The sequence below is a fragment of the Salarias fasciatus genome, chromosome 8 (genome assembly GCF_902148845.1).
Source record: "Salarias fasciatus chromosome 8, fSalaFa1.1, whole genome shotgun sequence".
In the NCBI taxonomy this organism is placed as follows: domain Eukaryota; kingdom Metazoa; phylum Chordata; class Actinopteri; order Blenniiformes; family Blenniidae; genus Salarias; species Salarias fasciatus.
In genome coordinates this window covers 9,543,091-9,557,406 of record NC_043752.1, presented here as the reverse complement: position 1 = coordinate 9,557,406, position 14,316 = coordinate 9,543,091, and the positions used below count along the sequence as shown (strand labels likewise).

Here is a 14,316-nt window from a genome sequence, read left to right as displayed (position 1 = left end):
AGCATGCTGGGAAAATATTGAATCCCTCCCTTTTAGCCCCAAACTGAAATAAAGCTTTGATGGCCAACAGGATAAAAAAAAAAAAAAACCTTTTTTATTTTTAGTTTCTAGTGCCAGTTGCTTTCTTCCTCTTCCAGAAGAGCCATCAATACGCCAGTCGCGGTGAGCCTTTAATGACTTGAGGACTCAGCACAAGTTGCTTAAGAGCGGCGGGAGGTAACCAGATACGAGCGCTCCACGCCTTCTTTGGAGGCAACCATGGAAAAACCGTGCGATGCCTCAGCAGGAGGAAAAACAGGACAAGTCGCAGCTCTTATCTGCATCTTTTATCACAACTTCCTGCCTTACTCTGCTCTCTTCATCTCCTGACAGCTCCGACTCCTTCCTTTTTCGCCCATTCTCAAACACTTGACTGAGGACTCGGCCGCAGTGGGAGACTCTTTCCGTCTCCCCTCGTGCGTCTGAATGAGCGAGCGAGTCATTGGCAGTGTCCTGAGAGGTGGCTTGGAGCGTCGCACGGAAGTGAGGAAATGATGAAGGGCAAGGGTGGGAGGTGGAGGATGTTGAATGGGAGAGAAAGGAAGGAGGGAGAGTGAAGTGGAGCTGTGATGGAAATGAAGACTGAAAGGGAGAGGCAGACAATTCCTCAGACAAAACAAAAGATGCAAATATGAACTGAGAGTATCGTGGCAGTTAAAAGGGAGGTGAGGCAGACTGGCAAATTGTATTCCAGCCCCAGGATGCAACCACATGTCTGGAGGCTTAAGCGGAGATCGTCGCGCTCCCTCCTGACACACTTCAAGGCACAACAACGTCACCATCCAAATCCTGGTTCGAACCATTCCCACATTCTCATTCCCCGCAGGGAGCCAGAGCGCAGACTAGTTCCCATTCCACCTCCAATCTCCTCTCACTTCCCATTTGTACCTGCTCAAGACAAACCTTTGAAGTTTAACTTGGGGGGGGGGGGTGTTCTCACTGGCGAGGTGCCACAGCACGACTTCAACTTCAGCTGCTTCAACTTGTGGAAAAGGGTTAAAAATGCACCGCCAGGAAAAGAAATAAAATGTGTTGGATAATCAAAGGGAAATGCTCTGCTGGTATAAAATATCGTGAACATTTTCCATATAAACATGTTATTATTGATTAAGAATTCAATTTGGTTGTTTTGCAGTGTAAATTTGAGTTTAACCCCCCTCAAACCAAAATGCCATGGCTGTGTTTTCTCCATGTGGGTGTCACACAACAAACCACATCACATCCTGTTGAAGTGTCATGTCAGGAGACGGTGAACCTCACCCTCCCCGCTGTGGTTCGTTCTGGATAAGAGCACTGACTGAGCAGCCTGAAATGGAAATGTAATGTAAATTTCGCTTATGTTGAAAGCTGATGAGGTTCCGAGGCGGTGGAGTGCGGCAACGAACGCAGCCTCCGTGCTTTCCCGAGGGTGTTTAATCTATGACTGATGGATGTAAGACCAAGACAACGATTGCAATTATCATCATCGCCTTTGTAAAACATTCATCATTACCATCGTCAACATAATAGTTATCTTCTCCATCGCCAACCAGCCATTATCGCTGCAATAATCGCTTGTGTGTGCGTCCACGTACGCCGGCATCACCATCAACATTACCCACATTTAAAAACAGAGCATCCATCCGTCTTTATATGCGCCGTTAATACATATGGATGCATGATCTCATCTGCATAGTGGAGGCAGAGCAGCGCCACACAGCTCCAGCCTCAGGTTAGTCGAAGCGTCTCACACTGAGCCTGTCTGGACGGAGAGCTTCCCGCCTCGGCAGTCGCAAGTCTCCTAAGTTAACCTAGCTGCACGAGCGGCTAACAAGAAATTAAAGGCGCCCGGATATTTCCCACGTTACCTTTCTCCGAGGCATGACAGCCCAGTGGCAGGCAGCGGGGCACACATCTGAAAGAGTGTCAACAAGGACGCCTCAATTATTTATCGAGTGGGTGATTTATGTGGTTTCATATGGTGCATATTAAAGGCTTTGGGAGTCATGGGGACGGCCAAAGATGGTTTACGTAACTACTATTAATTGGAACCCTCTATCACTCGCTTTGTTTCAGAGCACAAACAGCTCCGGTTAAAGGTAATGTACTATGCATGAGGACAAGTATACACAGAATGGAAAATACAAATGTTCTTTTGAAAAATGCAGTGGACACGTGTGCACATGTTTTGTATCTGCAGCACATTGAAAACATTTCTATGGAAATGAAATAAACTGAAGGGCAGACGGAGGAAATAAAGAAAAACGCTGAAAAACTTGTTTTACACATCGTCCTTTCTGTTTAGTACTGCGACTATCAAAGAAATTCATCATTTGAGTTTCTTATATATGTAAAATAAAAAATAAATATTCTATTCTAATTAACTTCATGAGTAGATCTGTGTGAAAATGTGTCTTTATACAGTGCACAATGCTCGTTCTCTCCCTGTTTGTCTTTGCTGCATCTGGGAAGTGATTCAAGGTTAAATTTGTGATTCATTAGTGTTGTCAAACTGCCGCGGAGGTGGGAGGGGTCCCGCTTGTTTCTGTCCTGAACTCATCAGCGAGGGGGGGGGGGGGGGGGGGGGGGGGGCAACAACAGCTGCCCCTCGGACTCAGTGAGAGGAGAAAACGATCAGGAACATTGGCAGCGAGAGTGGAGACGAGATAAAAACAAGGGAGTAAATGAGAGAGTGAACGGGAAAGAAGAGCTGTTTGATAAAATCTAACAAAGAAAAAAAAGCAAGAGCCCGATAAAGCGAAGGAAGGTAAAACAGAAGAGGGGAGAAATGAATGATGACGAGGATCTACTTCAGATAAGGAACACAGTTTGTTGGCTCAGATTTATGAGAAACTTTGAAGAAGAAACAGAAAGCAACAAGTAAAACTTTATCGCCCTTCACACTGTCCTGAAATTAATTCTCCGTGAAGTATGGACCTGTTTCTAGATTAGGTTTGGCTTTCTTTGAGACGAGGTTTGGATCTGTTCTTAGACTAAGTCGACCATGATTAAATTAATTTGTTGGGATCTGTTAATCTGTCAGGATAAAACTTAATTCGAGTTCATGTTCTCACATCTCTTAGCAGTACAGATGATGATAATTCTCATTATATTAGGATAAATAAGGCTTCCTTAGGGAACAGAGCAGCAGAGAAAAGTCTGGTTTCACAGGCCGACTTCGTAATAAGAGCATCTAACGAGCACATAATGGTTTTTCTAGCCTCTTGATCCCAACAGTGGTTCAAACGTTCAACAGAAAGCCACAACATGCAGTGACACAGAGCCTGTGCAGTGTGGGGCTTTAGTGGCCCGGGTGACGCAACGTGTTTCAAGCTCTTTCAGGTGGGCGTTATCCTCAAACAGCACTGGGGTGAAAGTGCCGTTAAAAACCTGAAAGTTGAGAAAAAACTAGTGATCAGCAGCTTCTTGGTTGGAAATAATTTAGCAGAGATCGGAGGAGAAAGGTCAGTATGAATAAAGATGATAGAAAGGTGACAACCGCCAATTATAAGAAAGGTGTGTAATACATTCTCCCAGAAAGAAGAAGTTTGGAGCAGATTGAGGCCACAGTTTATCAGAGCAGAAGATTTGATCGTCTCCGGGGAGTCTTTATTTCTGCATCAGTAATGAGACAGTGAGAACCGTACTTGACATAAACACTAACAGACCAAAAATAATGAATGCATGCTGCTTTGTATCAACAACTCAGGCTGCTGTTGGATTTTTTTTTTTTTTAGCACAACTTCAGCCTCTTTGTACCCACTGAGCAGCCTTTTAAAGCGACAGCCTACAAGAGTATCATGACAGACAAAGTCTAATCATTCAGACTGTCGTGTCTCCGTCTTCTGATGTCTACTTCTTGCAGACATCACAGTTCTGTGGACCCAGGCTCTTCATCACTGTCCTCAAACAACCTCCACAGTCAGCAGGACTCAATCCAACAGACTGAGACGCCACGAGAGCCGTAACCTGAAGTTGTGGCCAAAACAGAAAATCTGCAGTATCGCGTCAACATGAACCCAAATGTCAGAGGAATGTCTCCAGCAGTTGGCTCAATTTGTGCCAATAAAATTAAATTAAAAGCAAAATGGGATCCAAATCAGTGCTACAGGAGTTTGATTATGTAAGAGGAGTCTGAGGAAAGGTTAAGTGAATTCCATTTGTTGCCCACTTTTGGTGTAAACTAAGGTGTGATAAGCGGCTTCTTTTCTGTGGCATTTTAATTAAAAAGGCCTCAGTTCAGGAGCTGCGTTTATCAGGAGTTCACACGGTGAGGCAACTTGTGAAATTGTCCAATTATTCCCCAAAAGCCTAATCAGAAGGTATGATTACAGATAAGTTGACAAGTCGTCCTAATTACACGGCTCTCACTTTGTTAGCAAACAAAACTTTATCACAGTTCAACAGTGTTAGCGGCAATACAAAGAGTGAATCCCTCCGACTGCTCTGCGCCGCAGGTATGACACCTAATAATCAACGACCTGAAAGCTCCCATCAGACAGCGGCGCAGCAGTGAATCTCCCAGCAGGAGAGCTCAGAGAGTCTGACTAGAAAAACAGCATGATGCACAGTTCAAGGTTCTCATGTTTGGTGGTGTATATGAGGAAAAACCGAGCCACGCTGACTTCTCCAAAGCTAAAAGCCGTCCGGCTTCATTTCGTTTCATCGTCACATGAAGACGTGAAGAAACTCACCATTAGAGGGACAATCAGTCATTGAAAGACACGCGCGTTATAAAGCATGTCATTGCACTCAAAACCGCATGATGAAGACATAAAATATATGGCTGTCGGCACTAACGTGTTAACGGCGGGCCGTTAAAATGCTGGCTTAAAGAGTTATTTCCCAGGGGCACATTAACGGCCTGGTTGATCTGCTGTCATGTGAACAGGGTTTGTCTTTCTGCCTTATTCACAGAAGAACTGGAGCCATTTCATTTGTCCAAAGCACCCATACGCACACGGACGGGCCGCTCCAGGTAATGAAAAATGGCTTTGAAACCCATTAACGCGACAACTAAGGCAACTCTCCTGATGTTAGCATGAAATGTGTTAACTGCCAATACGCCACAGGCCTGTTTGAGCCAGGAGTTTATAACAGTGCAGCGTTTAGACCAACATTTTCTTTGCACTTCAGCACACTTTCTCACTTCTGAGGCCGACACAATGAAAGCTTCTCAGTTCAGCCCACTGCTTTGTTCAGTTCCAAGCTCAGGAGAAAACCATCACTGGGTTACTGGACACTTTGTTCTTCATCACATTTCCAGGAGAAATAATTCTTACTGATCTTTAAAGTGGAATTAAAAATATAAGACACATTTAAATAAGCGCATAATTGTTGTACAGAAAACTGAAGTGGCTAAAATACTCAAATCCTTCATGCAAAGTTAAAACTGCCAACCTTGTTAAAATAACAAAAACTGTTTTAAAAATAAGTTAAACTGAGAAAAAGGCTTTTTTTATGCACAGTAAAACAATATTTGCAACTTTGTTATTCACATTATAAAGGTAAACAAATGACTTATTCGGAGAAAAATGGCAAAATGGCAAAGTATCTCTTACACAAACATTTCCACATCATCTTCTGGGTGATGAGGAAAAGTTTATCCATCTTCTTGTCCAGGTGGTTGGTCTGTTTTGGGGGTCATGGGTTTGTTGTTGTTTTTACTTTTGTTATTTTTTTCCATTTTTTTCTCTCTGAAAGTAACAGAATGACTGTTTTTTTTCTTTCCTGTGATGGAATATGACGATAAAATGAAAGATAACAAAAAGGTAACCTTGAATTGCAGTCGAGCCGCAGAGAGATTGTTGAAAACAGTCTGGCACTTTTTATATATTGTGAGATCGATGTGAAGACGAGCTTTTTCCCTAGTAAAGATTTATACATTCAAGGGCCATGAAAGCACATCACTGCTCTTTACTCACAGCAAGGAGATCAGCAGTTCGAGTCTGAGCCTGAGCCACGTACGCCCGTCTGATTCCACTGTTCAAAACATTCCTTTGATTTTGGCGACTTTAAACTGTGAATGGATGTGTGTTTGCTACCCTGCCGATCGTCTCGAGTCAGCTGGGGTGAGTCCATCCAGCAGACGGAAGGACGGATGTTGTGAGTTTTGAGGAATTCAGACCAAAACACAGATGAAACCACTGAAGCCAAAGATGTCCTTTTGCTTGGTTCCCTCATTCCTTCAGTGTCTTGGCCTTCTCCGCAAGCCTTGCTGCACACCTCAGATCCCATTAGCTTGCAGGCTGCCAGCGATTCATTTCTCTGTAAAACAGGCCCTCCTCAGCCTTTGTCTGACGCCCCTCACGAAGGTGTGGAAAACAAAGATAATCCTGTTTGCTCCAAAAGGACGCCTTGTTCACCGACGCTGTGCAGACAATGATTCCCTCTCTCCTTTCCTAATAGCTTCTATTGTTGCCGTTGTGTGAGAGGGACACTCTGGCTGGTGTAATTCTCTCATTATGTGTTCAAGAAGGGGGAGAAAAAAAAAAGATGCACAGGATAAGGACAGAGTGATGGATGGATGAAGGCCGAAAGGTAGAACACTCCACAAAGACCAGAACCCAACTGATAATGGAGCAAATCTATCAGTCCTGCTTCTTTTTGTGTCTTTATATCTCTCTTGAACCTGGATCTGTAGACATGCAAAGAAAGAAAACGGAGAACGAGCAGTTCCAAAGTCGAGACAATTCCCTGCACTCTTGAGATAGAGGAGGGAGACTGATATGGAGGCTAAAAAGAAGGACAGACAGAAGGAGGGATGAGGAGAGAAAAGCAGGGCAGAAAAAGCAGGCTTTGAGGGACACATAATGTGAGAGGTGGTGGTTATATCAGCCTTTCCTCCTCTCCCGATGCGTTTCACAGCCGCTCCGAGCTGTTAGCGTGCTTATTTTCAACCACAAGGTTGCTGTGACCTAACTTAGGCTCCGGCTTCGAAAATCCCATTCAGTCTCCAAGCGTCCCAAAACCCTCTCTAGCCTTGGCTATGGCTCATTGCGCTCATCATTGGTTCCATTTTGCAAGGATATTAGTGTGTGTGTGTGCAAACAGGACAGAAAGAAAAAGCAAAAAAAATAAAAAATCACTGCGCCCACCCGAGGGTCTTTTAAAGAGACCCCTGCCCTCTTCCCATGATGCTCTCAGGTCTTTAAGAATGTTGGCTCAATGTTCAATCATCACAGCCTCACCTGAACAACAATGACTCGGATAACCTTGGCCATCCATTAGCCTGTCTAAGAACAAAGGCGGCTTCCACAGGGATCCATTAGACGAATATAGCTGTGGGAGCGGTTGTATCCAACACACCAGATGGGCTGTGCTTTACGCCGGCTCCAGGGCTGGACAGTCATGTCTCAGAGAAGGAGAAATTAGGCTAAATCAGCACAACACGTGGAAAATGTTGTGCTTTGATGCTGGAGGCCATCCACAAATCCGTACCTGCAGGTGGACGCTGATTACTGCTCAAAGCCGGGAGTCTATCTGCACGCGTCAGTGTGCTTCACATACTTTTAACTATCATCACGTTGGGCTCATTTGAAAAGCATGGGATTTCCTGCACTGCTGGAAATCTTCTTTCTTTTTTTTTTCTTTTACATTGTTTGTTGCTCAAACCAGAAGCCAGCTGGCAACTGTTTAGCGCAACATCAATTTACAATGAATTCTCCCAAACTGGTTTTTTTTTCTGTCTACAAAGCACCATCCTGCCAGCCTAAATGTTAAAGTTGCCAAACTGCAGGGAACGAGGTGCTCTAACAGGACTCCGGCACCATTTAAACATGAGCTGCTTTCCACTGAGAATTTCAGAACCATCAGTCCCAGAAAATACAAATTGTAAACTATTTTCACGAGGGGCTAGGACACATTTATCACTCCGCGTCCGTCCAGATGAATGAAGCGTACAAACTAAAACAATCTGTCTCTAATGAGAAAAACAGGAATTGCATTTTTTTTTCCTTTCTTAATCATAAAGATTGTCACACGGCTCCGAGCTCCAGCCCTGAGAAGTGAATTCACATCTATTATGTATGAGTGGAGTCGAGCTGAGCTTGGTAGCGAGCCAGTGCTGACTATCAGTCAGAGCTGAGGAGGTGTCACCTGTCTTTCCTAGTCCCATATGGTTTCCCCTGAATAACGCTGCAGCTATACCTCCTGGCTGAGGAACAGACACCAGCAATGTGTGTGTGTGTGTAGGGGTGTGCTCGTCCTAACAAGTGTCTCTGTGGTGTGTCCACTATAGCTGTGCTTGCAGGTTTTTCAAGCGACATGTTTGTCTAACCTCCAGGAGGATCCATGTCTGTAAATAGTCGAGTCGGTGTGCTTCTTGTGTCTGGGTTGCATCATATTTGTGTCTGTGCCGCCAAAAGTATGTGTGTGTGTATCCATGTGTGACAGTGCAACATCCTCCTGTGTGTGAGCCTTTGTCCGCCTCATGAAGATGAACCAGGGGACTCTATATGTGTGTGTGTGTGTGTGTGTGTGTCTGTGGGGACAGAGCCGAGGTGTAACACCTTGTTAAAGTGACAGACACAGTAAAACAGTCACCGGGGGAATGAGCTGCCGTTGTCTACTTTGCTCGATGCCTTGACAGCGACAAGAAGAAGCAGCAGTTCAGTTTGTTAAGCCGCTCTCGAGTCAAGTTCCCAACCCACCTCGCTTCGATAAGTACCTGGCTCAGAGCTTGGGAACCACTATTTTAGCCCGGTGTTGTTGTGCTATTAAGAGTGGGAACGCCTGCCGCCTGGTTTTGATACAAGACTTGATTACATAGCAGGAAGTGGCACAGGCTGCCGTGGGAACCGGAGTCACTATTTCGGGACATATTTGAGTCTTGGAAAATTTTGGCGAGACACCAGCCGATGACAAGTGACATAGCTATGCTGGTGGAGTGACAGAAAAAAGGAGACTGACAAAAAATAAGCCTTGTTTTGGTTTGGAGAGCCTTTTTCAGGACAACATGGCTGCAAGTCGCTCTATGAGATCACACTGTGTTGAGATAAATCCTAACTTACATCAGGATGGTCTTTTATGATTTATAGTTTTTCTTATAATGAAAAAATTGCGTCATCTACAACAAAATCCCTCCTAACAATCTGTAAGAGGTTTCAAACTGTGGATGGTTAGTTTACATGTTATGGGAGTGAAAGAATGATAATGATGGGCTCTGTATACATCAAAAAGCTGGAAAAGTCCAGAGGAAAAATGCAGAATTTACACCTTAAATTCTTCATTTCCCTAGTTCATTAAGTGTTTTTCCCTTTTAGCAAATATTTTGTGCTATTAAGTGGTATCTTTGCTTGGTAATCCACTCCTGTTTAATAGAATTTTTTATTATATACACTGTAAGAAACTAAAGAAACTACAAGGCTCAGTATGAATTTCGCTTTTCTTATTTTTTGAGAATTTTATCATGGTTCTATTCATGGTTAGTACTAAATACAGAGAACAGCTAAAGTGCACAGGTATATCATGATGTCTCACAGAAGACATTTTTAATATTTAGAACGATGACAACTGAATGAAAATAGACAAAATAAATTTTAAAAAATCATGGGTGACAAACTACATCATCAGGATGTGCTTTAAGAATTTACCACAACAGTGTAAATAAATTTTGCATTTGAAGAAGGTGTGCTTAAAACAAGTGGACATGAAGAAAGAACAAGGCTCTAATTATGTGAAAGGAAACTCTATCAGACTCTGCACAACACGTCTGAGTAATCTATAAGACAGCGGCTGAGATGATTCACACAAAAACACACGTTCTGTTTGAGGATGAAACCCAGAGTGACGATAACCAAATGTTGATATTTCACTGTAAACTTTAACCAGGACTCGCAAACCAACACTGCCAAAGTCATGTGGTTTGTCCATTTAGGCAGGACGTAAACCACCGAGCACAACACAGCTAATGAACACTGATGGCGAGCTGTTAATGCAAACATGAGCCGATGGATAATTATTACAGAGCAACCCTCGTCTGTTCCCTCACAGTTGGGTTTTAATGGATTTTTAACTTATTGTCCATTACTGCATTGCACCGCTTATATAAAGACAATCTCACGCAGTTTCTCCACCGTGAGTGTAACCTGGAGCACGTCCTGATGGGAAGGACTCAGCTGAGTGTACCTGATAGACGTGGTAGGCGTTGGCAGCTCGGCCCTGCAGGAACACCGAGGGGATCCACACGTTGATGAGGGCGCGATGAGCCCTGAGTGACACAAACAACAAACCACTCTCACTGCTGCTCCCATTATCATCATCATTATCATTGGCGGCGGTAACATCAGCAGCTTCCACAAGTAGATCACAGTTCACTCCGGGGAAAAAAAAAAAAAACATCTCAAAAATCTCATCAGTCCCACCAAGTCCACGTGGGTGAACGGACCGGAGCGGCTCGTCCAAGACAGAAAAAAAGGTAAGGCAAGATGATGAGTGCAGGAGTGAGAGGAAGACAGCGCGAGGAGAGAAATATTCTTACGTTTCAAAATCTGACAGGCTCGGGTCGTCTGACGTCTGGCTTAAATCGCCTGGAACCTGGAAAAAACAGATAAGAAACAGATATCGTTGAGCTCAGACTTACAGTCCTGACAGACTCCGGGTCCAGTCATGCTCGATTCTTCACTGTATTTCCAGAGGAGTTGACCAGTTCAGAGATAAGTTTTACATTTTCAAAGTAGTGAATCTGTTGTGGAGCCTGATTTACATAAATTATGAGCAATAATGTCTGTGTTGACAATGGGACATTCATTGTGTGAAACAGTGCTGAGAACGAAAAAAAAGCATTTTCCATTTTACCGAGGAGAGTACTTTTGGTGGAAACCCCTAAAAGGCAAACATAGCAAACATTCAGGCTGCAGATTCATCACAGCTGCTGTTCATATTAATGTAAAACAGCAAAAGCGAACTCTGCCATTTGAGCAGAACAACACAGCAGTTTTTTCTTTCCACATGGTGATCCATAACCACGTCGTAAGTAGCGGCGCCGCAGTAGCATTTTCATAGCATGTTATTCACACTCTCTTCAGCAGAGTGATAGTGATGTTTTGAGTCGGTCAGCAGGAAATAAAGAGAAGTCAATGTAATATCCTCTGAAGGGATGGAAACGAGACGGGGTGTGTGTCTGTGCGAGCCTTCAGTCCAATCACTCTCAGTCGGAGCTCATCCGCTTCTGAGCTCCCCCACAGAGGACACTGAAACCCGGGCTGAAACAGCGTCACCGCAGCCGTCTTCAGTCGAGTCTCCAGCCTGCAGGCTTTGATCGAGCTCTCAAAGCCTGCGAGAGCGAGAGAGAGAGAGAGAAGTGGCGAGCTGGTGCTCGAGGGAGGAAAGTGACCCGGGTTTGGTCATCTGGGGCAGCTCGTAGTTTCTGGAAGTTTATAGCAATCAGGAGCCACACACACACACACACACACACACACACACACACACACACACTCACAAACACACACACAGGGTGAGGAGTCCAGCAGAGCAGGGCTGGGGCAGAGGGATAAGAGGGGCTATCTTCAGCCTGAAGGCTCTGCTCACTGCAGCTGTGAATGTGTGTGTCCAGACAGCTTCAAGCTCTCCAGAGCATGACCACATGTTGGCATTCAGCGGCGGGATTTTTCTCTTTTTTTTTTTGTTTGTTTGTTTGCCGTTGGATTAGAGGATAACTTTAAAGATATTTTTTAAAAAAAAGATAAGCAGCTTGTCTTTTTACCGATATAAACTGAAAGTTAGCAATCAAACATGAAAAGAGCATTGCTAAGAGAAAATCAAACCTCATCAGCTGTGAATGCTGGGTAAAAAAGCACAAATCAAAACACTTCAATTCCATTTAGAAGATGGTATCTACACAGAGAGTGCAGCTAGGCACTGTTGGCGGCCACTGACCACCGGAGGAAATGAGAACAGGACCACAGTGAAAACAAACAGGGTGAGGTGGGAATAAAAATCAAAAACCTGACTTGGAGGAGAGAAAGGAAAACAGCAGAGAGTAGAGACAGCAGGGGAGATTTGGAGAAAAAAAAAATTCCTGTGGAGAAGTGAAAAAAGGGGGAGACATCAGGGCGGGTGTGTGTCTGCCGTCACTCACCGGTCCTCTCAGGTCGATGAGTTCCTGACGCATCTGGACAATGAGGTGGTCTTTGGCCATGAGGGAACGGTACAGGCGCTCATTAAACTCTATCAGCTCACCGTGCATCTCAGCCACCTACAGCACACACACACACACACACACGAGTAGAAACACACAAAAAGGGCACTGAGAATTAATAAGGCAACGGACTGCTGCATATGAAGTATAAAGACATGAAAACTTAAAATCCAGATAAATTCTTAAGCTTTGCTGATCGCAGAAAAAGGCAAAAGGGTGCTCCAGGTGAGGCACAGTCGACGGCGATAGCGGGACGGATTCTGCGAAACAGTCAAACACAGATGGGGGGTGAAGAGGTGAAATCAGTTCATACTGTATTCATGGAGAAGGCAGCACAGCCTGCTATTCAATCCTCATCAGATTTAACTAAACTCGACACGGTGTTATTCACATCCAAGTGTGTGTGTGTGTGTGTGTGTGTGTGTGTGTGTGAGCGTGTGCACGTGTGCTTCGTGCGTGCGTGTCCTGGCTTGTCTGCCTAAGCAGGTTGGACAGTGTGGACAGGTCTCTGTCAGGAGACTGACAGCTGTGACACACACTGTGCTGTATGGAGGACACCTGCTGTCACAGCCGCTTCCACAGCCTGATGACAGGTGAGCCAAGCTGCAGCGCTGCTCCAACACCAACCTCGGTGGGTTTATTTATTCACATCCCATTAAAGGGCTCCCCCCTCACACACGCACAGACACACACACACACACACCATACAGAGGAGGACAGGCTTCTTACGTAAGAACAACAGTTTGATTGCAGTGAACTTGAAGGTTGCTGTGTTTTACCTGGAAGCAAGTTTGTGTTTTGGTGTACTATTGTAACACAATGAGAACCCCCAAAATGAAAGGAATTCAATCTCTGTTTGGTTTTGGTACTTTGGAGTTGTCTGTTGAACCTGATGTTGCCGCTGGAGGCGAGATTGGGCTGCATGGCACGGTGCTGTGGGTCGGCCAATAATCCAGGAGCGCCGTTTTGGCTACCATGCCTCATTGGGTTGGACCCAATCCCTGGACCAAAAGGCACGCATGTCTCATCGATGTTCACATGCATGCTTCATCAGTGAACACTATAGAAATCAAATTCAGGAGTAGACACGCTGAGAAACCCTTGCAGCAGCAGATGACAATGTTAAGTGTGAAATCCTATTGAAAGCTAACAGTCTTTATTCAGATTCTTTATTAATGCAGAAAACAGCAGATCACATCCAAAGGACAGATCTATTTTAATCAAAATGGAATACTTATTGCAACTTTAAGCAGTCTTGTAAACTGTACATTGGACATGAAGCAGTCTTTATAGACCACGTTGTCAGGAGTCAGTCCATGTTACCACTGATCCTTACAAGGAGAAATATCTTGATTTATCAGAATTGCAGGGACGTAACAGGAAGCAAGGCTGCGGAAGCTTGGCTGAGTTCTGCATCTGAGATAAACAACACATTTTCTGGTTGATCTGCTATTTTGAGTGAATTTTTGGGGCCCTGACAAAATGCAATGTAATGAAGAGATCAGGGAATACAGCTTGAACAGACACAAAGATTATGAAGTAAACGTGCCACATATGGAACAGCAAAGATTTAATGGGTCATATGAAAGATGATAGAAAATTTCCTGTTTAAGCTCCCAAAGCAAAGTAATCAGTAACTATATAGGAGACACTGATTGTGAAGCAGAATACAGATTTAGTCTTGATTGTAGTTTGCAGAGTTCATCTGTGCAGCTCTGAATCAGGGGCTTCCAATATAATCAGAAGAATCCTAAAACCATTTTTTTACACAGCACTGCATTGATTTTGTCTGCATTTATGCATATTTTTAAGATAAAGATGAAAGACAAACAATAACTTTTGAGAGAAGCAAGAAAACCTATTTGTAAGGGTGTTTTTAACCAACTAGACAAAAACCACAAAGACTTAAAGGAGACTGCAAAAGCTGGAATGAAAGATAATTACTAATTAGAGTGTGCTGAAGAGAAAGAATCTCAGTAACACTCAAGATTTCACACAAAAAGTGACGTCAAAACAAAATCACTCATGCTAGTAACTAATTATTTCACAAATGATGGTAATGATCATTATTCTTCATCTTTTAAAGCAGAAGCTCTTAAAAATCACCGCTCTCCATCTTAACAATAGCTGTGATAAAGTTTCAGTGATTTGTGTGTGTG

The 14,316-nt window shown here is 44.0% G+C and overlaps 1 protein-coding gene across 2 annotated transcripts in view; it reads right to left on the bottom strand.

Moving 5' to 3' along the window:
* snx29 (sorting nexin 29) overlaps window positions 1–14,316 on the bottom strand; it is a 128,964-nt gene that overhangs the window by 38,351 nt on the left and 76,297 nt on the right. For both annotated transcript variants that reach the window (XM_030097389.1, XM_030097388.1), the window contains 3 exons: window positions 12,098–12,214; window positions 10,499–10,554; window positions 10,147–10,228 (listed from right to left, as the gene is read on the bottom strand). In XM_030097389.1, coding sequence (XP_029953249.1) covers window positions 10,147–10,228; window positions 10,499–10,554; window positions 12,098–12,214 — 255 coding nt within the window. The remainder of the gene's footprint in view (window positions 1–10,146; window positions 10,229–10,498; window positions 10,555–12,097; window positions 12,215–14,316) is intronic.